This window comes from Agelaius phoeniceus, chromosome 3 (assembly GCF_051311805.1).
Source record: "Agelaius phoeniceus isolate bAgePho1 chromosome 3, bAgePho1.hap1, whole genome shotgun sequence".
Lineage (NCBI taxonomy): Eukaryota > Metazoa > Chordata > Aves > Passeriformes > Icteridae > Agelaius > Agelaius phoeniceus.
Genome location: NC_135267.1, coordinates 88620981 through 88647193, shown reverse-complemented (window position 1 = coordinate 88647193; position 26213 = coordinate 88620981). Strand labels below are relative to the sequence as shown.

General features: G+C 39.0%; 1 protein-coding gene across 1 annotated transcript in view; it reads right to left on the bottom strand.

Moving 5' to 3' along the window:
* PPP1CB (protein phosphatase 1 catalytic subunit beta) overlaps window positions 1–25574 on the bottom strand; it is a 28957-nt gene extending 3383 nt beyond the window's left edge. Inside the window, exons 1-6 of the mRNA XM_054630076.2 lie at window positions 25249–25574; window positions 12637–12768; window positions 9105–9335; window positions 8693–8797; window positions 3893–3964; window positions 674–825 (exon numbers count right to left, since the gene is read on the bottom strand). Coding sequence (XP_054486051.1) covers window positions 674–825; window positions 3893–3964; window positions 8693–8797; window positions 9105–9335; window positions 12637–12768; window positions 25249–25300 — 744 coding nt within the window. The 5' untranslated portion in view covers window positions 25301–25574. The remainder of the gene's footprint in view (window positions 1–673; window positions 826–3892; window positions 3965–8692; window positions 8798–9104; window positions 9336–12636; window positions 12769–25248) is intronic.
* Window positions 25575–26213: the final 639 nt, after the last annotated feature.

Sequence of the window (26213 nt, the reverse complement as noted above, 5' to 3'; positions counted from 1 at the left end):
AAATAGACTAAATAATGAAACTGAAATGCTATACAGGAAACTGAAACCTGATGTCCACCTAAGTAGCACTCTTGCTTGAAGTAACCTAATAAAAAAGTGTGCTCAGGATTGGCAATGCAAAAACTGCCTGACTGAAAGGTGAGGAAATAAAAAAACCTATGCCAAAATACTCTGGATTGCTGAATCAAAATACTGGCAAACAGTGAAAGTTTTTATGTACAGACTTATTTGTAGAGATAGTCAAAATGCATTTAATATTTCCATGAAGCAAAGTAGAGGTAGTTCAAGCCAGAACTACCAGGGAATTGTCTACTGCTGAAAGTGAAGAACTCAAACTTCAGTGTAAATCTCAAATTCAAGTCACTCTGCCCCTTTAAATCTGGAGACTTTACCTGTGATGCTTACATACATAAGTCTAACATTTAACAGACAGTACAAAAGGAAGACAGTACAAAAGGAAGACATCAATGGAAAAATCCAGTGTTAGTATTCTACTCAACTGACATTAGACACGCAGTTCAACATGAGCCAACAAAAGGACACAGCCTTTATAGGCCCTTTATTAGAAAGATTTTTGTCTCTAGAAATAACACAGTGCAAATTAATTTCCAAATATACACTACTGATAAGGAGCAGGAGAGGTTTCAAGAAGCAACAGCAGCAAAATTCATACCTGATGAGCTCGACAGATCAAATCCAGATCATGACGATTCAGAAATTTACTGACCACATCAGCACCAAAAGTGAAAGAGACCCCACGATCATTTTCACCCCAACCTTGCACATCTTTGTCTGGGTCAGACCACAGCAGGTCACAGAGCAAACCTTTGAAAGATAATAAAAATGAAAATGCCAGTCTTGGGAGGTATTTGATAATGTAAACCAGTTCTATTGTAATCACCAGAGCAATTCTCCTAAAGAAAATAAGCCTTAACGACAAATGCAACAATACTTACACTGCAACTCAGACAAAGAGTACAGTCTGAACCTCGAGATTGTTTACACCCTCACCACTGAAAATGCCTTGAGATGAAAAAAGTCAGATTCAAATAGTTCTCTGAAATAATCTTTTATTGTAATATTCAGTGTGTTTACACTGAGCATTAAAGGAGTTTAAAAATATTAAAGTGCATGTGTATGAACAGGCAACCATCGATTTCACAGCTCACCGAGAAAGCTTAGTTTGAAAGGTGCAGTAAATTGAAAAGTCCTATGCAAAGCCAATCATAAAGGCAGTAAGTAATTTTGTACTCTGAGTTTCTGAACACAAACAACTTTGATTCTTACTTTTCCTGCCATTCATGAAGAACCTTAAATGACTAAATCAAAATGTAACGCAGCAAAAACTACATTGTCTCACGTAGCACTGCCAATTTGCTAGGACCCCTGTTGACTGTTTCAAAAAGCCTCGTGACAGCCAGTCTGGAAGCTAAGCTAGAACAATAAACCTCTCTGGCATTTCAGCACCGGTCAAGATCTTTTTTTTTTTTTGCTGCCAACAAAAGGTCAGCCAACTCTGGAGTTAACACCGGGTATTAAAAAAGATTTCTCTAGATCAACTGCAATGCCTTTACACATATAGACCTTTCCATTGATATTAGCATGAGAAAGAACCAGGCCAATCCAACTGAAACACAAACAAACCCCCAAATGTTTGAAAGGCATTGTACTTTCTTTACCTGTGATGACCCACGGACATATAAATACTTAACAGCATTGTCTCACAATTTGAAAGATAAGCTGGAAGGCTCCTTCATCTACCATTCAGAAGTTTGACTGACATTTACATTTGGTTACTTGCTAAACAAAATATTGAAGGTTTTTATTTCTTAAACGACAGATCCTTCAAGCTGTAATCAAGCAAACCAATGTTTGAAACCTATTGTGCAACTACACCATTTTATATTTACATATATTTATCAAATGGTCTTTGGCACCAGACACAGCTGCTCTCTAACAACAGGCTAAAATTTGATTTGTTTTTAGAAGAGAAAGAACAGAAAAAGTACAACTGGATTTTAGATAATATTTCCATCTAGAGATAAACTACTGAATACAACCAATGCATGACAAGAACTTAACTTTACTGAAATTTAGTTCTATATTGAGTTTTTCAAAACAGTAATTGCCCTGCAATCTCTAATGGCTTCTTACCATGAGTTCCCAACAAGTGATAGAAGCAGCTTGTCTCAGCTGTTTAGTGAGTGCTTCCTCTTCTATTCTTTCCCCAAAATCAAATAATCTCTAGGGTCATACAGAACAACAGGCAAATCTGTCCTAAGAGTCTTTAAATTGAAGTTGAAGTTGTAAAGCTTTTTTTCATCAGGCTCAAAGAAGCCATCATAATGATCTAATCCTAGCACAGCCACATGATCATCTACCAAAACTTTCGTATCAACACAAATATTCCCCAAGTGACACTCCTTCACAAAGAGATAGCTTTGAAGGGCTTAAAACTTTAATGGAAGTGAGACTACGTCAGTTTATTTTCAATTTTCTGCAAGATTTACTTCCATTATGTAAAACTGGTTTCCTTAAATAGGTCCAAAAGATGAAGACCTTGGTCATTGCACCACAGCACACACGCCTCTGATGGGACATTTCTTTTTAGCTCTGACAGTACACACACAGCTATTGCTTCTGAAAGCAAAATTAACACTACGCAAAACAAGAACCTTTTACAAAAAATCTGCATACTTATTTTTAGGAGGTACCAAGAAGAGAAATCATTTCAGTGGAGTGTCCATGGAAACAAGAACTACGTTCTGTAAGGGCATTCCTGAAGTGGGGGTGCCTCAAGCACTATTATGCCTGCTGAATAAAACCCTCTTTTCTGGGAACACTGATATATGCAAAGATTGACTCGTTTGTGCTGACATTTATTTGGTTATGCATTGAGTGAATAAGTAGCATAAAAGGACAAACAGTATTGTAATTTATACTACAGAAACAATCACTCATCAGTTTATAATGCATCTTAGTGTCAGGAGTGTATATACTGGCTTGCACAGAAGTGGTGTTGTTTAAGGGACAGTAGATATATTAATATTAGTCCCTGAATTACTCCATGCCAAGGAACATCACAGGAAACAGAATTCTTCTAACTTATTTGTAACTTATGTTCAAAAAAAGGTTCAGATCTTGTATCTCCTCTGAAAGTTAATTTCAGACCACTGTTGAAATCAACACTTTAAAAGTTATCCCACTGTATTGCTCAACAGTCTTTTCAATCCACTAGTAAAAAAATCTGTAATACATGAGACACTGAGCAAGACTGATTTAAGCCATTCAAAAGAACATTGTACAGGAAGCACTAGCAATTTGCATCCAACATTTATAAACAGAACAATAACCTAGAAGAAGAGAATTTCCCAACTAGTACATTGATAGATGCAATTGAAATGCCAACTGCAATGAAGTAAGAGCTGTATTTTTCAAATTTAATGAGGAAGGAGACAAACAGAGAGAAGCTCAAATACTTAAACACCCAGGAAATTTAACTTTGTTGTACTGTTTAACTTTGAACAGTTATGTTCTTTGACAGACTAAAAGGTTTGTGCGTGCCAAACCAAGGCAAGGGGAATGACCTCTTCCGTTTCCTTTATCTTTCATTACACTTCTAAGATGTTTTAAGGAAACTTGTGAATAATGTATCCAAAAACATGTATCAAAAAACATACCCTACTCTGCTATGACAAACAACAACACCACAGACAACAACCTTTAACACATCAGATAGCATAGCTATCGTGAGGAACAGGCTCACATCCTATACAGGCACCAAGGAATATTGTACTGTGAACAGAGTTAAGTGACTACATTGCTTGCACAGAAATTGATTAAACTCGTTTCATCATTAAGACTTGTTTACAGTAAATTTCATATCACTCACCTGTGTCAGGAACATCTGTAGGTCTCATAATTCTCCGGATCTGCTCCATTGACTGGAGATCTGGAGACAGTCCTGTAAAAGTACAAGAAAACAAGTGACTCATATACGCATTTTACCTGCGGAAAGGGTTCCAGAGAACACAAGATTTGAGGTTCAAAGGCACACAGCATCCATTGTTTCCACTGCAACATAAACAGAAGGCAGTTTGCTATAAGACAATTAAGTTGCTGAATAGAGGACAAAGAATAATGCAAGTGAAATTAGCAAGGGGTTCTCATCACCATCCTTTTAGCCATGGAGGTTGTCATCTACTGTAGCTCAGCTGCTTAAGTCAATTATAAAATGACAGTACTTTGATTACTCAAAAAAAAACCCCAAAACACTTAGTGCAGACACAGCTAACTCTTTCAATAGTTTAGCCATTAACATGCAACTGCAAATAAAGCATGGAATTCCAAAGCCACCCTTTGAGGAGTTTACACACCCTAAAGCTCCTCTGCTTGGGGGGGCGTACAGGCATGAAAGAGAGCCTGCTAGATGCTACAGCATCCTAATGTGTCCTTCAATAAGGGTCCTAAGTGTTTTAAATGACTTAGGCCAAGGTATCTAATTAAGAAAGCTGCAAATTTTAAAATAGAACATGAAGACCTAATTTGTGATGAAACACATTTTGTGTTAACAAACCATATCAATTTGACTCAGTCCAGAACTCTGAACAGGACAGAAGAAAGCTGTCATTGGAAAGGTCACTTCACCATGTAAAATAATTTCAGCTAACGTCAGTTTGCACAGTGACAATGTATATGTTACAAGAACAATGATATTTGACAGAAACCAAAGAATTTGATACAGACTTGAGGAACTTTTCTTCAAGTATGAAGACTTAAGATTATTTTTCTTGAAGCAATCTTATAGTAAAAGTCTTCTATCATCATCACCTTGCGAAAGCTGTTTTCATGCTCTTGCCTTGAGGTTGTAAAGAATGGCAGAAATCTAACAGTAAACTACTTAAAGGGAGTATTAATCAAGTCTATAAACACAACAATACAGGAATAATAAAATAAATCCTAGTTGAAAATCACCTTTCAAACTTTGACGAATCTACCACTTTCCCAGATCTGATCTATTTGCACACACATTTCATTAGCACATGGCACCGCACCCAGAGATTGCAATGGGCAGTCTCAGTGAAATAAACATGACCAGTCTGTGACTTTCTATGAAGGTACAGCTTTCAGCATTTCAGATTGCACCCAAAATAAATCTTTAATCCCTGGAAGTGTTCAAGGCCAGACTGGATGGGATGGAGCATCCTGGTCTAGTGGAAGGTTCCTTGCCCACAGCAGGGTCACTGGGAACTAGGTGCCCCTTAATGCTCCTTCCAACTCAAAGCACTCTATGATTCTTTAAAAGGAAATGTTACTACAAGCCACATCTCAACCATGCAGCTGTCCATTTTTGTGCTATTTTGCATTACTGGAAAACAGCAAAACCCTACGGAATTGCCTACAGGTTTGCAGACTTTTTTGTAACCATTTCTTTCCCAGAGTATTTTCCTAACTCTCCTTGCAAACATCTCAAATTCATACCTACAGAGAGAAGTCCTACATGATCAGTGTTGAATAGAGGATATAAGAATGCCAAAGCTCACTGTAAAGCTGCTGCCAGTAAAGTGATTGCTGAAACCTACAGCATACTAAAAGTACAGAATTAAGTTGTCTTGTCACAACAGCTAAGCACAGGAAAAACACCTTTAAGTATACTCAGTATACTATATTTTTGAAGCATAAGACCACCTCCTCCCTAAGGGAAAACAAAGAATTCTCATTACTCCTGGCAGACTCATCAAATTTGATTTGAACCACTCTTGACTGTGTGGAATTGGTAAAGTAAGTGTGATAGGTACTAATTTCTATAGTGTAATCTTTGAATACTATGTAAATTAAGTAGAGATAAACATCAACATCCAGCTTGTTGTCATTACTGTCACAAGAAAAACAGAATTCCAGAGCCTAAAAATACTACATAAATGCAGTATTTTACTGTACAAACACAACTCCCATCTCAGAGCTTCAACTGAGTGTGGTAAGACCAATGTATTCCATCAATATGACACTACAATATGGACTTCATTTATAGAAACTTGAAACTAACCATGTAAGTTTTCTAAAGATTAGAGCTAGAGAGTGCTGTCATAGATAAGAGGACCAATGCTGTACAGAATACAATGCAGAGAGAAAGGGAGAAGTCAGAAATAGTTAAGGAATAAGGTTTAATGAAGTGAGATAAAGAGCAAAGTCAGAAGTTAGTTGAGAGGACAGCCTTTAAAAAAGGACAAATTATTACATGTGTGAAGAATGTGGGAAGAGACGGAGCTGATGGAAAAGATACAATGAAAGATCCTCTCACTAGCTTGAACATTTAAAGACAGGGGTAGCAAGAGAGGTTTGAGTTAGATTGCAAGATGGGTAACTCAAAACAGATATCCAGAAAAGTTTAGGTAAAAGAGATGACTCAATATATTAAGCTATTGTAGATGGCCTACTGGGGTTGAAGTTAGGTGCCTTTTGTTTTACTATGTTATGCGGTTTTGCAAAGTTTTATTATATCCCAGAGGGCAATAATTTTAAAATAAACTATGCAAAAATGCGCAATATAGTAAAAAAGGCACCTACCTTATATCTATATGCTAGCTTCAACCTCCAGCAGAGTTGAATGGTTTGTGTTGCTGCCTCAGTGTCTATTAGAGTAGTAACATCATGAAAAGGCGTTGACAGTCCATTACTTCATTGGATCTGGAATGCAGTTTGGATAGGACTGGAGAAAAGTGGAAAAAGGGCAAAGCTTATTTCTGTGCTGAACGTCCACTTCCATTTATTAGGAGCACACAGCACCTTAGTAGTCTTTTCACTTTGTTTCACAGCTACAGATCAGTTCAGAGTGGCAATAATTTCAGTTACAGACTAAGCCTGTACAATTTACGGGCCAATTAGCAATGAATAACAAAGTAAATACTGCTTTTCATAAAAAGATCCTTAAAGCATACTATGCACAAAATAACCTCTTGTTTAGTGAAATAGGAAAACTTCTAATTCACACATGCTCCCCTCCCCCCCCCCCATTTACAATGAAACTTTAAATCTTTTTTTCTTGAAAAATAGCTCTCAAGGCTTCTTTCTCATGGTTCAGGTCTCAAATGCATACACACAAAAAGCTACTGGTTTTGTCACAGAATTCTGCTCTACTTGCTAAGCTGCTTTGATTATCTTCTGCCTAAACTTAATTGTTTGACTGGAACACTCTAGTATTTTGTTACTATTCGTGCTCTGTTTTCCAAAAAACCAAAATTCTAAAACATATGTTGATAGTAAAACAGTAATTCTTTCATAAGCTGTTTTGGAGACAAATTTATTACATGGGTTTTTAGCCTCTGATATTTGGCTACCTAGGTGCAGAAGTGACTCTATCTCACATTCTTAAAACTATGAGACCTAGCCTGTAAGATAGATACCAGTGCTTAAAAAGAAGAAAACACCATCACACGGCTTGAGAATAAGATTAAAAGATGAGCTGCAAACAAACAGTTATTCTGACATGTCAGTGCTACCCAGAGACTGGCAGACCCAAGTGTATTACTGCATTAACTATGTTTTTACAGGGACTTAGCAGTATCTCAGAGCATGTTCTGTGTAAGACCCTGTTAGCCTATTCTAGCAGGCATTGAAGGCAGAAGCTTTCAATACAAGACACAAGAATACTCCAGACCATTTTTAAAGCACATTCCATACAGCCATAGCTCTTGAATTGATACCTGTAATTAATAAAGGCAGGATGGCAGCCATCAATAGAACCTCCTGAAGTCTGGAAACGGAGGTGTTCAAACAAGATGTTTCTGCATTGCTTTCTTTTCCACTAATTTCCATCTCACTGGCAACACAGGTGTGACATCTACCAAACCATTTCTAGATCACTCAGAGAAAGGCATTAAGTTGCTTATTAATGGAGGCAGTTGCAAACACAGCTGCAGAAGGCAGGATGGCTCCTTGTACAAGTAATTGAAATTCTTGTCAACTGTTTGACACTGCAAGCTTCTGAAAATCTGTTAAACATCATTGCCTGTAAAATCATGGCAAGGCCTGCTCTACAAAGAAGAGAACCCAAGTATGGTCCAATATTTAGACAAGTCACAGCCCTCAATCAGATCAACACCCAACATTTTTTTCAGTACACCGACAGGGCAGCACTGGGACAGGTACCCACAGAATGTAGAGTGTCTAGCACTAAAGGCTTTATGGAGTCCATGCAAGCCATGCCTAATCTGTTCCAGGGTCAACAAATGCTTCGCTTCAAACTGCAGGATTGAATGCGTGACCTCAGCGGTCCCACCCACCAAAGTGTTGTGAAACGGTTACAGAGATAAAGTAGAGAGCCAAGGTTACTTGTGACAGCCACTCTTCACTGCTAGGGATGCCAATGTTAGCAAGGCTGCACTGATATATAGTAACAGCAACAGGTAATGTGGCAAAGTAGGCAATAATTCTAGCATTAAGTAACCTTCAGAGAGGGATACACTGATGGGAATACTTACAGATGCACTGCCCCCTCAGGCACAAGAGGCCATGTGTATCAGGTAAAGAATGACAGTCTACTGACAAGTGCACAGAAAAGCATGATGTTTAGACAACACAAGGTTAAATATCACCAGTTAAATATCAGGTACACACAGCCACACTCCATTTGGTAGAGCATTAACCCAAAGTAAGTTTAGATACAGCTTCTAAAAAGCAGCCATCAGCTTACCTCCATGACAACAGAAGATCTTCTCATCCACAATGGCTGCAATAGGCAGACAGTTAAAACAGTCTGTGAAGGTCTTCCACAGCTTAATGTTAAATCTCCGTTTGCCTGCAAAAACAGTGTGTGACATTAGGAAGAGGAAGCTGGTTTTTAAAGATAACCTGTAATACATATCAGAGCCTAAGCAAAAACGCTAGCAAATTCTGCGAGCACACTAACATCTCAATCTCTTACAACAGCAGAAGAAAAAAATATTGCTCCAGAGTGACTTTAACCTTGTCTTGGAACTTAGAAAGTTTCAAAGCAGGCTCACAGAATATTGAAATCCTTTCATTACAAGAGTCACTACTACAAGTGTTTCCAAAATAAAGTATTAATCCGTTATAGTCTTGCAAAAGTAATAGATTTTGCTTACATTCATCATAAAATCCATAGATTCGATTGATGCTAGCACACTCATGATTTCCTCTTAGGAGAAAGAAGTTTTCTGGGTACTTGATTTTATATGCCAGTAGTAGGCAAATTGTTTCCAGAGACTGTTTGCCTCTGTCTACATAATCTCCAAGGAAAAGATAATTAGCTTCTGGTGGGAATCCTCCATATTCAAATAATCGAAGCAAGTCTGTATACTGACCATGGATATCACCTGAAAAAAAAAAGTTTACCAGGGATTAGTGCAACAACATAAAGACTTACATAAGTCAAGAACTTAAGCCAGCTAATTAATTTTTATTCAGTGATATTAAAAAAGTCATTAATATTACCTTTAAAAACTGGCAATATGCATTACAAAGCTAAGAACCATGCTAATATTAAAGCTGAAGTACTCACAGGATATAAATAACTCACCATATCTGCACAAATGCTATGTCAGGTATGAAGCCAGTCTGAAATGCAAAAGCTACAAAATCTTCACAATAAAGCAGAAGCTTTCTAACCAAGCTTTAATTCACTTAAATTAAAACAAGGTCAGAAAGAAAACCTCTAATTGAACAGGTACATGACCAGGAAGCAAACGTACCTCAAAAAAAAATGACATTATCTACTGCAAAAACAGATCAGTGAAGAATTCAGACTGGAGAGAAACGGAACACTGTGCTGGCAAAGTACACTCACTTCAAAGGTCAATTTCCATAACATTGCTGTACTAAGAATCCCATCCTGCAGCATTTAGACTAACTCCTCCTTTGATGCGTGTAACAAGCAAGACAGACTCAAAAGACTCCATCCCTTACAAGATACTCAACCCTGCAGCTTGTTGTTAGGAAAAATACCTGTCATGTTACTCTTCCCACTGCCAGCTTTAAAACTAGGCTTTCTACAGAACAGCTCTGTGTGGCATTTACACCACCACAGTGCATCACATCAGAGCAGTCAAAGCTGAACTATCTCTGAGCTGTCCACATGGGTGAAGAGGCCAAAGCTGCTCTACAGTAACTTTCAGCATACATGCAATATATTCCAGCTGAGTGGAAAACTTATTATCTGAGTGACTGGATGGAAAACAGATATGCCAAAAGCCTTCAGTACAAGCTGTATGTTATTTAGGTTCAGTACCTCCTGGTCCTGTACATTAAGCGTTACATAGATGTATCTTCACTATTGCTGCTTGTTCAGTGACAAAATCCTGACTTTGCTTAGCAGAGTTATTCTCCAGTAGAGCACAAGCTACTACAGCCTCAAAAGAGAAAAAAGAACAACTCACATAACTTTTTTCATCTTAAAAAAGGTAAAAGATTCCCAAACCTCTATGCTCTCTGGTTCAACTCTTAAAGCATACAGTGGTACAAAGAGTACATGTTATATTATATTCCTTTAAACTTCCCATGAAAAATGCAGTACTTCCTCCTTTAGGCAGCATTCTCCCATAACTATTTCTCACTCGGGAAGAAGAATCACTTTTCCAATTTTCTTCTAATAGACGTGATCAGTATCTACTATCCAATTTCAGTGATAATCTGAAGCTCCACTCGCTAAAATCTCTTTCACACATGTTGAACAAGAATGATTTGTATTCTAACTGATATTTAGAAGTCTGCAGGTTACAACCTGAAGAAGCAGAGGACTCCTCAACAAATTGTTTCTATGCTGAGTCTAGTACTCCAGAACCATGTTATCAAATCCCCAGACTTCATCACTAACAGAATGAACTACCAAGTAAAGACACTACAGAAAATATTATTATTATGTTGTCTATAACTACTTTCAGTTACACACATGCAACAGAGGGACAAATGCACTTAATGGGTAAAAACATTTTGCAGAAACAATTTTACAAAGGTGCCAAGGCATTTACCATTCCATTCAGGGCACTTAGCACTTTAAAATACAGCTTCATGTGAGCACAAGTTGAAGTCTACCAGATATAAGACTTACATTAAAAACCACATCTATTTTAAAATGGACATTTACATAAGAGCATCTTTCATCTTACATTAAAACACAGCCATTTGAGATGTAGAGCTTATTTTGAACTGACTTGATTGTAAGACAAGACAATCCTATTATGGTTCCTCAGGCATTGCCTGAACACACAAAAGTAATAGTTCAAAGCATTACCAGCTGCATATTTTGCTTTTGGTGAAAGCAATCATCATTCTTTTGCTTTTATCTAAATGCAGCTCTGACAATTGCTCCAATATTAAATTTACATGCACCTGACACTTCCTGGTACTTTCACTTTTCCATGTTTGGAATCCGATTTAAGATAACAAATGCCTTATTTAGCTGTGCATTAGCTACATCTATTACTGCACACCTAACAGTCCATTCAACTGCTTCCATCTAAACAGATGAGGAGGACCTGACTTTGAAGTAGGAAAATTATTCTTTGCAGACCTTGACTTATGGATAATCTACCTGAGTTTCTATGTTTTCTCCATCTAGGAATACAATAAGACTACACTACAATGAAAAGTCTAAAGAAACCACAATGTGATAAAGTTACATTTTACCTTCAACTTTACATCATTAGGCAAGCTGGGCTGGTTTTTCCTCCCCACCCTACCAAGCAATTAGTCATTTAAAAATGACTTTGCCATTAGTGGTTGGTTTGTGGGTTTGGCTGTTTTATTTTGGGGTTTGGGGTTTTTTTAATTGGTAATATCCTCTCAATGTAAGAAACATTGCAGACATTGCATCTGCCAGGAAAAAGCTAATCTATGTTTGAGGATATAAGTAGTAATGAATACAAAGACTGCTTCTCTTTTAATATTATGACACTTCAACTAATCTAATTCAAGGAATTTTATGCTTTCAAAGGCATTGTCTATTGTTAATAAGCAAGTTGAGGGATGGTTACAATCTGGTATTTACAGAACTTTTTAGACAATTTTTACAAGCCTGTAGTTACAGTGTACTTTGGAAGAAGTCTAGCATCTTAGAAATGCTTAGTGAGGTAAAAATGCACATGTTGTATTTGTGTTTCACAGTAATACTGATGTTTTTTAAAACATGCTGTAAAGCTCAAGGAATTTGTTACATGGTAACTAAGCCTAATTTAAGTCTGCATTCAGTTTCACTTTCTCAATTGAAAGACTTACAATGCCTTCAATCTTTCAAGTGTTTCATTTCACGAGGTCTTTGTTTTGTTATGCTTTGAAGTGAGCAACCCCAGCATGTGGGCCTTTTAAAAGCAGCTAACTGCTTTTTGAAATAGTGATCAGAAGAGCACCAGCTCTGTACAGGCAAGGAACAGGTTGCAAAATTTGCACTGGATGAGGGCACAAGCAGTCCTTACTGCTAAGGACACTTGCTCCAAAACAGCGTGAGCAGCACTGGCAATGTACCAAGTGCTAACTGCCTGAAAACTACATTCAAGATTTTGAAGACCTCCCTCTAATCCCAACTCAACCTCATTTGCCTGACTCAAGTATTCTTCCAATCCCCCTGGCATAGAACTAGATTAAAACACCTACATATAACATGTATATATCAAGCTTACATACCACAAATTTTCAGAGGTGCCTCTAGTTCCAGAAGAATAGGTTGGCTAAGAAATATTTCCCGTGATTTTATGCACAAGCCCCGAACTTCTGCTTCGGTCATCTGAACAATCTTCCCAGGACGACATCCTCGTACTGAAATGAGATATTTAACAGCTGAAGGTAACTGCCACACAAACACACAGCAAGAGCTAAATGCAGATGATCTGTATTTAAAACCTGTATTTGATAAAAAGCCAACATCATATTCTACATGTGTACCAAATACCTTGAATTATGCTGCCCAGTGAATTGTAAAATTAATCTCTGATATTGTGGTAATCTGTGATTAAAGATCTATATGCATCTATATGTATTTAATCTGTGATTAAAGATCTATATGCATTCCTGTTGAATCAGGTCTCAGAAGAGAACAATTTAAGCTGTGCTTTTGTCCATATCTGAATAAATAGCAATTTTAAGAAGCGTTTAATTTAACAATTCTTTTATGCTAGAGTATTCATAAAAGACAAGAAAAATCTTGATACCAGAAAACCTGAAAACACTTCCACATTAGCACAAGGTAAACTTGTTTAGGACTGTTAAGTTTAACAGCAATAGTTAAATACAAGAAAAAAATGATAGACATTATTATGTTTAAATAAACTGAAACTGCCATATTAGAAACATCACACTAAAAACTATGAAAGTCTGATGGAACTTTCATGTATAATGGCTCTTAAATTACTGAAACCTTTACAGCCAAGAACATTCTAATTAGAAATGAAACTGAATTCTCAAAACCTGTAAGTCAGGCACTCAGACCTATATTTAGCATAAAATCAAAAGCATTTGCATGTCATTGCACTCCAAGCCATATCCTCTGGCAAGTTTATCTGCAGCTGCTTCTTTTTACAAGTATCTGTATGATTCCTGTCAGAGGCTGCAATGTGTCTAATGAGGCAGCAAAATAGAACAATTGTGTTGTCACTTTGGCTGATCCACTTCAGTCTTCCATCTCAGCACAAACCAAACTTCAGAGTTCAAACAAATAAGCCAGAATCTATCAGTGTCTACAATAGGTGAACATCCTGTCCTGCCATCTGTTTTAGATGAAAGTAACATTCAGCATCAAACCATGGTAGTACCTTCAAGGGAAGGCAATATGCAAATTCTGCAGCTCAAATCCAAATGCTTTCAAATTCACGTATAGTAAGACTTTACTTCATAAAAAATTTAGCTACAACTTCTGTTAGTCTAGTAAATTTGTGAACAGAAGAGCAAGAACTATTTCTTCACACATAGCAAATTCCTAGGTCACCTGCTTTCCCTCCTCAAAACAGAAGAGTAAGTAAGCTTGTAAATTTTTTTAAATTAACGTAACCTCCCTTTTCCTTTTATTTCTGCTTAATTCCTAGAAAACTTACTATATAGAGGAGGTCAGTATAATTACACCTAGCATTATCTACATTGTGCAATGGGGAAGAAAGGATATGAGGGAAAACAGTTTGTCCTAGGTCACCCAGTACTACTGCTCTGGTTATCACTGCATACTTGTCCCAGTGTAACTGCACATCTGACCACACCAACACTGTGCTATAAATATTTATTTTTAATAAACACCAAACACTTGGTGAACAGAGGTTAGGAAGCAGTCACAGGGACACGTGAAGAGGCAGAACTGAAGAGTGGTTTTCAAAAGCAGAGAAAAGATGCAAAATTAGATCCTGGGACAGCTAGTTTGAGTGCCAAAAGAGCAGGAGGAATAGTATATCTAAAGTTGAGGATATATTGTAAATACTTAGCTCATTAGAAGCTCACAAGAAAAAGGCTGTGTCATACAGGACTTCTTTCACTGACACTCAGTGAATCACTACCAGGTGATATTTATGACATGGTAAGTCACATTCCTCTTGCTGATTAAGATTTCAACTACACTTGGGAAAGTAAACAGCATTTTAGCAACACTTCTGTGTCATTTTTCCTCATGTATTAAGATGTTCACTTACACATTAGAAGAAAACAAAGGCACACATCAGAAACAATCAATGTGACTTGCAAACAATATGTGCCTACAGGCTTCCATTTCATCACATTTCAAACAAATGAATGATGTTCTTACAGATACATCTTCAGCCCCATTATTAGCAAAAAAACTACAACCAACCAAACTCAGGCTTGACAGCTTTGCACAGGACTTGACTACCCACTTTGTGAGGTACCAAAATGTTCCAATAATCTTAATTTCAAAAGCTCGTGTTCCAATAGTTTATAATGATCCCCTTCAGAGACCTGGGACTCCTTCTGATAGGCACAATAAACTGCCATTATACCCAAGCAGAGTCTTCCTATTACAATGGCTATAATTTTATTTTAACAATTGCTCTATTTTAGACCCATAGCTTGCAACAAAGTGACACCAAAGCACCAAGCAGCACAACCAGCTTCCCAGTCATGTCTTCCCACAGACAGTGCATTCTTTTAACCATAAGCAATGACATTCTCTTCTGTATTTAACTCTCATAATGTCTTGCAGTACCAGAATGATGCCATTTCATACAGATCAAAACAAGAAGTCGAACCACACACTTATATCCACTCTAGTTTTGGAATTCAAACCCAGGAAAGTCCACTATATACAACATGAACATTACCAGAAGCAGCACCAGACCAAGCACTGAGACCAAAACTGAGGTAACAGTTCAAGTAGGGTGCCCATAATACTTTAAATAACTTTGACCCAATCAGTTTTTCTTACAACACCAGCCTTTAGCTCCCTTTGAAAGTCACACAGGGGTTTAAATTTGGAACATCTGCTTTATAGAATTGATACTTTGAGTGGTGCTGGATTTTTTCATGAGAAACAAGACACAGAGAACATGCAGTCCCTGACTTCATAATTAACTGCCAGTCAGTGCCTTGATGGTGTTTCTTTACCTCTAACAGTAGAGCCCTAAAAGCTGCAAGTCCTTAACAGACAAATCAACTAAGCTACTTATTACCTCACTTCAGATTTTCCAGGTTAGAAGACACTTCTACAACTCTGACAGGTCTAGCACTCTCAGAAGAGGAGACAGCATGCACAAGATGATCAGTCCCTTCCACCCTTTGGGAAAGGTGCAGGTCTGAGCCATTGTACCTTTGCAAAGGCCCCTTCCACCCAAACAGTCTGCAGCTCCAGAGCCAACACACAGGTTCAGTTACATTTGAAGTAATACAAAACCTGGAGTTTCATGAGGAATAATCATCAATACTAGTTAAGATAAAAGCAGTTTTCTCCCACAGTTCCTGGATCAGCAACAAGGGTACTATGTATTGAGAAAGGAGAGGCTCCTGTGAGCCCTGAAAGGCTTAGCACTACACTGGATTCACAAAGACACTGGAAGGTTTGCCAAGCCTTCATCCAGAACAGATGTGCCACAGCTGTGGTACAAGTACACAAGTAAGACTAAGCACTTATTTCAGCAGCTTACATTACAACTAGAATTTTGTTCAAGTTCCCTTGACTCAGCTGAGCTTTGTATGGATTGTAAACAACACTGCACTTAGTTTTTCAAAAGCCAAATCCCCAAGAACAGATTGAAGAGGAGGTTCTAAGAACCAGATCGAGAGCATAAGAGATGTTTTTCAGACTCATTTACAAATTACTAGAGCTAACCACTCCAGTCATGGCTTCTCACACTGCAAAATCTGTAGCTCAAACAGCCTTAAACAGCATTGGGAAAATCATCATTTTTAACAGCTGTCAGTTACCCAGGGCAGAAATATCTCAACATAGAAGGTAAATTAATTATCTTTAATCTAAAATGCTGTAAACAAGCTTTGATTTACATAAATTAGCCCTTTGATAGGGACAGCACTTCTGTTGTAATTCACAAACTCATGTGCATAGTGCTCTGAGAGAACAAGCCCTTCCTCCAGTGAGCTTCAAGCAGAGTGACATGGCACAGGATAAAAAAGAATAAAAGCAAATATATGCACTGAATACTGAGACTTATTTTAGCACAATAGATCCTACAGTTATCTAAAAGCTCTAATTAATACTAGAATAAGCTCTAATTAATACTAGAATAAGCTCTGCATCTACACAACCATTGGTAAGCAACCTTAAGAAGTTCAGTAACAGTAATTAGCAATCCAAGACATGAGTTGCACAGTGGCAGTAAGAAAAACTTCAGCAAAAAATATTTTTTTTAATCCGTCTAAACTTATGCCAGAGTGTAGCAGATTATGTAAGGCAATACTAGCAAGGAAAAGGAAAGTGGGTCAAGAATTGGCAGTTCCAAATTCCACTTGCATCCCTTTTTTCCATAGCCTTTCATGAAATGGAAAAAATGAATTTAACCTGTTCTGTCACACTGCTTCTGGTGTGCCTCTCTCTAAGCAGCTAAGCTGCTCATTTTGTGCCACCACTAATAGTTTCTTCAATGACTAAGTCAGCTATGGTATGCACAGCTACCCTAAGCATTTACCTGGTGCTGCTTTCCAAAATCACAGTGTCCAGTTTACTGGATGTAACACTCACAGTTTTATCATAACATCAGAACCCAGAGACTTCTCCCTGGTATCATAAAAAATTGGGTCAGCATCATTGCACTCTCTTTTCCATTCACTCTGCTCTTTTTGCAGACATGCACTTATGTGGCCACACAGTAGCCACACAGTAAACTGCAGTGAACTGATATTTTCTTCCTAGAACAAAGATACAACAAATCAAAAATGTAATCTAAATAGTTCCCCAAGGTGAAAAATATCCTCCTCTGTGAACTTGAGATAGGGCTAAAGAAAGAGTAAGGAGCTGGTTCTCCTTCTTTCCATACTAGCTCCAGCCAAGCTTATGTCAGAAATTATGGCTTTAGAAGTCAATTTTGCCAGAGCAGATCTAAAAAAGACCCCCAAACTACAACCCAAGACTGCAAGCATGCAATTTCACAAATTGCACACAAGCAATTCCCTTGCGCTTACACTCCCCCCACATTCTGTGGGATGTTTAATCATTGGTGGTTAACAACTCACACATTTAACTAATTTTTTTTGTACTTAAAAGTACTTTTGAGTATTTGGCAAATGTTGAACAGCCTGTCAATAGTAGGAGCAGAACAGATTTTAAAGCTTAAGGCGGCATTACCTATGACTTGGGGAAAAAAACAACAAGCAGTCCTCACACTGATATTTGGAAATATGTTTTGAAGTTATCTGCTCTTGGTATTTTTTAAATCCAAATTACATACTTTCATGAGTTTACGTCAAGAATCTCATACTTGATTTTAAAAGCAACTCTCAATTTTAAAAGCAAAACTTCTATTCCCTCAGAGTATCTTCTGTTATTTAACTTGTTCAGCTGCCATCCAGAAGCAGCCACTCCCTATCTTGCAGCAAAACAGAGAGTAAAGCCAGCAACACAAGTTTTAAATTTTCAGAACTGCTGTGACAGAACTAAGCTTAGAATAGCTCTCATTCACGAGTTACACTGGTGGACAACAATAATATAAATGAACCTGTTAGAACTTTGCTCAATTCAGCAAGAACAGAGCGCTGAACGTACAGCTCTTCTGCAGCACACCGAGCAACCCTGCACCTTTCCTAGGGTACATCACCCAAATTTCTCACTAAAAACAGAATAATCAGTCTTCCTGGGAGCTTTTCTTCCTGAAAAACTGTGCTTTTACATCCAAGTAACCTTGAAGTCTTGCTAAAATTGCCTTCACTAGATGACCTTGATATTAATTATTTTGGTGAAGAACAGTGATTGCTTACAAACTCATTTTAGCAGGCTTATTTAATATCAAGCACAAGTTCACTGCAGAGTAAGAGACTGCCTAAGCCTTTAATGGGAAAAAACCCCTAACAATTAAGTGGTGCTGTTCTACCCAAACTTGAGTTTACATTCTTCAAATACACACTATCCAGCAAAATTAATACTCATGGAGAAGAGGCTTTGAAATGACTTAGAAACAATTATGTAAAATTGCTTCAGGGGATGCTCCAGTAAGCCCATGAATACCCATGCAACTTTTACCCATTCCTTTAGCTTTTCATGGACCACCTACCTGCTGCCTTATACTGAAGTTCCATAAACTAACTGCTGTCTCAGTCATCCTGTATCACACATGGTGGCAAGAATTGCTGAATTCAATGCTGAAGGACAAGACCCTATGTTCTGCATTTACTGTTTGCTTAAGTACACTTGAACCTAAAACTCCAGCAACCAGCAAACAGAAGGTAGAAGCCTCTTAGAATGCTGTATTACACAGTGATAGTAATTCCTGGAATTACTATCTACTACTACTTGGAAAGCTAACTTAGCATAAAAATTTCATGAAACGAAGAATTTCAGCTTATTTCACAGGATGACTTTCTTTTCCCCTATCACAGTGCTAATAAAATTCCTAAAACTCAAGGAAGGTGGAGGTAAATTACAAAAGTGATTAGTTAAATTCTGAGAAGAACCAGGGAAAGAAGCTACTGAAGTTATAATACAAGAAGCTGGGTGTAATTTCTGCATATCAGTGTCACTGCTGCTTAACCAATACAATTACATGGGACATATACAGAAAAAGCTTTATATCAGGCTTAATATAAAAATACCAAAAAACAAACACAAAACACCACCTCAAAACCCAGAAAAGATGGTAAAACTAAAATGGTAAAACTGCAAAACTAAAATGTCCTAGTCAATGTACTAAGCAAATCACACAATAGAAGGTTGATTTCAATGTCTCAAATTATAAAGCAGATACCCAATACCTTCAGAGGCACCTCAGGCTATAGTTAAGAGTGGATTTCCCCTCTACAGCCCCTTCACTGAGCACTGCACCTGACCTTAGTGAGCAACAGCCAAATATAGCAGGCTGTCCTCACCACAGTCTAGGGTTCAGCAGCGCAGCTTCTTCCTTTCTGAAAAAGTTACACTCCTACCTCTGGTGGTAACCAATGAGCACTTAAAAGGAATTTTAACAGTTTATAGTTGCAGTTATCTTAAATATGAACAGTTTCTCTCTTTTTATACTATGATTTAGCTGAGCAGGGAGAAAGCACGGAATGACTCAAGTAAAACCTGTGCTGCAGAGTATCTAAATGAAACAGTTAGTGAATCATGGAGCCTTCAAGTGGCCAAACAGGCAGGCAGAATAAAGAACCCCATCACAGTGCCTGGTGCTGGCTCTTGGCCTTCAGAGCAGTGTTTCAAGCCAACCATTCCATTCTTCATGCACTTATAAAGCTAAAGATGAAGTGGCTGATATCTGCACTGTTGAACAAAGCCAGAAACAAACTTCATTCCTTATCCCTCCTCCCTGGTTATTACAATACCTACCCTCCTAGAAACATACCAAAAATGCCTATTTTCCTCCTCTTTTTAAAAACTATTTTTTAAAAAGTCCTTTGCAAGCAAGTCCTTTTACAGTTATTCTTGTTTACTTTTCTAGTAGCAAATTATCCAGTCATTTCACACCAAGCCAGGTAATAACTCCTGTTTATGCAGGATTCATCTCCATGGTTTGTTTGTATTGTTTTGCAAGAGATCATTAAGGTCTATTTTATTTCTCTCTTTCTCAGCATCAGTTACAGAGCCTAGAACTGCAAGCACTACTACCATATCATAATACCACACCATCAGGCTGGCTGGATATCTTAATTAGTTAAGACAGTAACAAAATAAGAAATGTTATTGACCACAGCACATTTGACTAGTATGCTCTATACTATTTAAAACTAATAAGGAAAAATCTCAATTATTTCATAAGAATATAAAATACAACTTTCATTTAAAAAGTCGAGTACCAGTCACATTTTTATATTTATCACAACCTATAAGACCTCCAAAATCACAAGAAAATGAAGCTTGCAGCTTTCTTAAAGACAACACATGACATGGTAAGAACACCATGCAACCAGCTTTATTAAGGCAACCATAAAAATCACCTTTTTAGCTGAACATTGAAGCAATAACCATTCCCTACACCTACTGGTAGTCCAACATGTCTCTTCTTGGATAAATATTTCACAGCTTCTTTGGTGCATTGGAACTGCCAGAACTAGTAGCCCTCAGCCTCACCAAAAAAATTTGTTTAGAAAAGATCCACATTAAGTTCAGTCAGATTAATTCAACTTGTTAGTTTTGATTAGGAAAGCTAGATGTCTTGCCTAGACAAGGCAAATTTGTTTGTACAGCAATAGAAATGAAGCCCTTTTACAGAAAGCCGTCTTGTACCTAAGGTTACCGTGTCTGGGTTTCCCTGAGTACATCCTCTCTTCCATATGGTAAACTCCCTAGTGTTTACTAAGACACCTATAAATTTAAAAGAGCAGAAATTCATTCCAGCTGAGATGCCTTATACCCATAAATTAAGGATACAGCACAGAAACAGGAAGCCCAACACCCTGACAGAAATATGGAAATCTTACTTAACACCATTCACAGCACGCTGTACAAGTCAAGGTTACACCTATTCCAGGATCTTTGCTTTGATATAGGGGCAACCTTTTCCACACATCACACATCTAAGCTAAATTAAAATTAGCTTAGAACGTGGCTTAAATGTAGACCTGGTGCGCTGAATTTAGCTCAGCATTGTTACAATTTTCAGGGCATTTCCCAGACAGGGATACATGGTATTCCTAGATGAGGCAAAACACAAGTAGCAATTTCAGCTGCAAAGCCCAAGCGAAAAAAAACTTCTCTATTCACATTGGAGAGCAGGATTCAAGCAGACCATTGAATCACAGCCTTCCAATACTTAAAGAGGGCTTATAAGAAAGATGAGAACAGACTTTTTAATAGGGCTTGTTGCAATGAGACAAGGAAAACTGATTTATACTAAATAAATTTAAAAAAAATAAAAGTAGGTTAAGTCTAGATATATGGATGAAATTCTTTTACAGTGACAGTGATGAAACACAGAACAGGATGCTCAGAGAGGTGGTGGATGCTTCATTCCTGGAAATATTCAGGATCACACTGGAGAGGGCTCTGAGCAACCTGATCTAGGTGAAACTGTCCCTCCACTGGAGAGGGGCTGTACCAAGTGACCTTTACAAGCTCCTTCCAACCCAAACCATGGTATTATTCCATATTCCGCATCTGATGTGCTCACGGCAGTATCGTGTGTGCATATTCCTGTTTGTTGTCCACAGCTAGAAGGGACTAGGAAAAAATCTATCCACCAGATGGCATAGCTGGGATAGTAGGAAGGAAAAAAATAATAACATGTAATAAGCACACACACTGAAGCAAAAATAAGACCACCATCTTCATGTACCGTAACACAGCTAAGCCTGATCTGTGATTCTGCATACCAGCACAAGAAGGAAACACTCTTTCAATGAACTTGGATAATTCACTTTCAAGGTCACATATCATTCTAAGAGTCTTTTAACAAAGATATGGAATTCTGTATTTGAATGACCTGCAAATCTTTGGAGATTCACTCATGACAGACAGTAAAACTCGAAGTGTCTCCAAGATAGTGAGGCACACATGTCAGAGCACCAGCATCTCCTTCATTCTTCTAGTAAAGCAACAGGAATGACAATTTAAATCTGGCAGATGGTACTTGGTAGACAGAGATAAAAGAAAAGAAAACACTGTTATGTTCAGACTTTATGTACAAACTTGAGTTTTTACCTTCCTACCATTTCCAAACAGTAGTTATTTATAAGGTATCACTAACTACTGGCCAAGGACCAGACACATTGTAAGAGAAAGTCAATTCAAAATGAGATCTTACCATTCCTAAACTCACTACTTAACCAGTGAATAGAGAAGAACTTGGTATATGCAAAAGGACATGGAAATTAAAAGCTGATGTCACAGAAGACTATTAACATTCATTACACCCTGGTTCAGGCGAGTCTATGAAAACTCTCCCTAAATTCAACGCAAGAGTTAATCGATTTGGCTTTCAGCACTCAGAAGATCTACAAAGTAACTAAGTACACATTCTAGATAAGCAGGTGGGCACACCCCTTGAGGAGTTCTTGGGAAGATGTTCTTGAATTCTCCCAAGCAGCCCAGCTGTAGGCCACTTCATATTGATATCTCAAAAAGAAATGAAAAACACAATTAAACACAAAGAAAGTAAGACAATCTAAGTAGGTAATTCCAATCAAAAGGCAAGTTAATGTGTCATATAACCCAGAAGGATAAAAACAGTTAGAGTGACCTAATTAAAGTAGGAGCAAGAACTCCTGACAGTTAATATCACAGCCTAGAAACAGGTGTCACCACCCAGCAACACAGTGACAGCAGTGAAGTTTCCTACGGCTGTAGCTTTTGACACCCCTTTCAAGGGTTTTGCTACCCTTGAAAAATTACATGTAGCAGCCACTGAGAAACAATTGTGGACTGTTATTCAAACTTAAAACCATACATTTCACTTAAAGCAACAAAAAGAACTAAATATGTACTGCATGACAACATTTAACTAAAATGTCTTTTTATTATTTCACTGTGCTTACACTTACAGCACAAAAGCCATGTTAAATTATCCTTTTAAGTCAAAGTTGAAGTGTGAGTAATGGAGCCAAACAACTTGCTTTGAACAATTTAACTGGAGATAAGAGTCAACAGAAATTTTTCTGCGCAACCAGCGTGGGGAGGGATTCAAACTCACTTTACCAGAACAGGTCAGCTAAGCAACAGCATGAGCTCCAGAATGTGAGCTGCCAATTGAACAAAAAACCAACCAAACAAAAAAAACCAACCTTCATTGTGGAACACTGCTGTTTGAACAACAGGTTAAAATGCTATATGCTAGCAGTGCAACAAATAAAAGATGTTAAAAAGAAAGCAAAAATAATGCATTCCTTTAATTGCTGCCATTTTTTCCCAAATAAAACCTGTAAGAATTACCTATTACATTTCAGACACAAGATGTTAAACAAGGCACTCCTCGAATGTTAGCAGATGACAAGCAGAAAGAAAGCACCCCATTCCCCTAAAAAAATCTTCATAGTCTCTGCTCAGAGTTAAAAATGGACTCAGAAACAGAAAAGAAAAATTACAAGCAAGGATTGGTTCAGAAGTTGTACATACATATATCCCTAAAGGTTAAAGTACTATGGAAGACAAGAAGCACAGAGTAGGCTGCTGAAACACAAGGTAAGAACCATAACCCAAAAGTAATGAAGTTGTAACACAAGTATTTATGGTGTGTGTAAACTGTATGGAAGACATATTTTAAAAGTTTTCAGCAAATAAAAAATAAGCAGAGTAATAATTAAGAGGGAACATAACAATCCAACAAGTTGCACACCAAAACACTGCAGAATCCGCTCCTCCTAAAGCACTTTAGATTATTACACTATCGTGGAACAAGTGTCTTTCAAATATATTATTTAAAGTGTCTCAAAAACCCCAGAACCATAAATATCCATGTATCTTCACGTCTCTCCCCAAAAAAATTCTGCCCTAAAATGTCAACATTTACTAGGTTATTATTTAGTTTGTCTTAAAACCCTACCTATTAATCTGTGTTTCAACATCCAGAAAAGGGAGTTTTATCTGCATTAACGATCTAAGAGAAACTTCAACTGATACTTGTTTCTTCATACTATACTACACTGCATATCTTAAATCACAAACATAAGCACAACTGTTCAAAGACTTTACGTATTTTTAAATACTGCTTTTGCTGTTCTTCGTTTTCACATCGAAAAAGATGAGATAGCAGCTGCTAAGAAGTCCTTAAAGCCCTAAACCCCCTGCTTTGTTGTAACTCGACTAAACAAAACTCAGCCTTACAAAACTTGTTTCACGTCCCAAACTATACATGCTCCATAAATTCCTTCCTATAAGCCTTCTGCAATGTGATCCAACTATCTAAGGAGTACAGCTACCAAATAAATGAACGGCGCATACCCATGCAAGTACTCTCATCTCATCTCCGGCATACCAGGTATTTGTTGAATGTGGAATGAAAGATTAATGGAAGAAGAGGCCCAAGAAGACTAAACATTCACGACATAACTTAAATAAAAAGAAAACGCTAGCAATAATTCCTCAGCTTCTCCAAAAGCAGGCAACAAGCGAGCTTACTTTCAAGGGCAGAATCACTGTTTAATACACAGAAAACCCTCCACAGCCTTTATCAGCCACCCGTAAGAGCCACTTCTGCAGACTGCCCCGTGGGCAGGCTGAGGAATGTCAGCGCACTAAATCCCTCTGCTCCCACCGACACTCACGTACACACAACTCCACAACTGAGGCAGCTCGCACACGTAATTTTACACACGGAGGGCTGCGACTACAACCCGACCGGAGGCACGGGGAGAAAAGGCCGCTCGGCTAGCGAGAACAGCTCGGCTAGAGCGGCGCCCCCAGCTCGCCCCTCAGCCAGGCAGCTGCAGCGGGGTGAAGAAGGGAAGATGGAAAATTAGGATTTTTTTTTTTTCCTATTAAATAGGAAGGCAGCCAGACAGGGCGGGCATCCCCCTGCACAGCAGCCCCTCCTCCCTCCGCGGGGCTGCAGGGCCGGGGCTCGGGGCACCGGCGGGACGCGCCGAGCCCGCTCCCGGCCGCCACCCCGGGGAAGGCGCTGCCCCCGCTCGTCCCGCGCCGCACCGCGCCGGCAGCCCCGGCTCGTCCCGCGGGGAGCGGCGGCCGTGCCCTCTGGCTCCCCGCGGCGCCCCGCTCACCTTCCAGCAGCCGGGTGATGAGGCTGTCCACGTTCAGCTCCCCGTCCGCCATTTTGTGGCCACCAGACTCGGTCCCGGGCGGGGAGAGGGCGGGGTGGAGGGCGCTCCACGGAGGAGGAGGAGCAGGGAGCGGCGGCCGCAGCGACAGTGGCTCCCCCCACCCCCCTCCGGCGGTCCCCGGCGGCCGCCCGGCTTCTCCCGCTCCCTCGCAGCTAAATGGGAGAACGCGGCCACCGCTCCTCCCCGCGCCTCCTCCCCTCCTCAGCAGCCGCCAGGGCGCATGTGCCGCCTCGCCCGCCGCGGCCGCTCCGCGCCCCGGCAGCGCGCAGGCGCGGCGGGCTCGGCGGCGCAGGCGCGGAGCGGGCCCGGGCCCGGCCGTGCCCCGCTAGCCCGGAGGCCTCGGGCCGCGGACAGGGAGGAGAAGCAGGAAAAGGAGTCCCGGGAGCCTCCGTGCCAGCCCAGGGTCAGCCCTCCGACTGCTGGCACCGCACCTGTGCCACCTCGCAGTTTATTAAAAATAATTTTTAAAAAACGTGTCATAACTGGAATGACGAGTTGTGCCCTTTAAACCGCTTTTCGAACGCAGTTCGCAGAGAAAACTCTGTGGTTCGTGTTTCTCTGCGGCTGGAGCTGCTAAGAGTACTTTTTTGGTGATTTCTGGAACTTTTTTTTTAAGATGAGCTCTCTTAAGACATGTTTACATACTTCTGTCAGCAGATGCTTGCCTTGGATGGACAGAGAAGTGCTTTAAAATGTAGGTGGTGAAAACCCTCTGTGAACCGGGAGAGCAGATAAATACATGTATGTTGACAAAGTAACAAAGTGCAGATGTTCTAGGAAAAACAGACCTCTCCTTTATATGCCTAAATATAGATGTTGATGTAGAAACTTGAACTTGAATTTTTCCATCAGTCCCTACAAGCCAGCAAAATGCTTCCACCTTATATAATGTTGAAACCCAATTT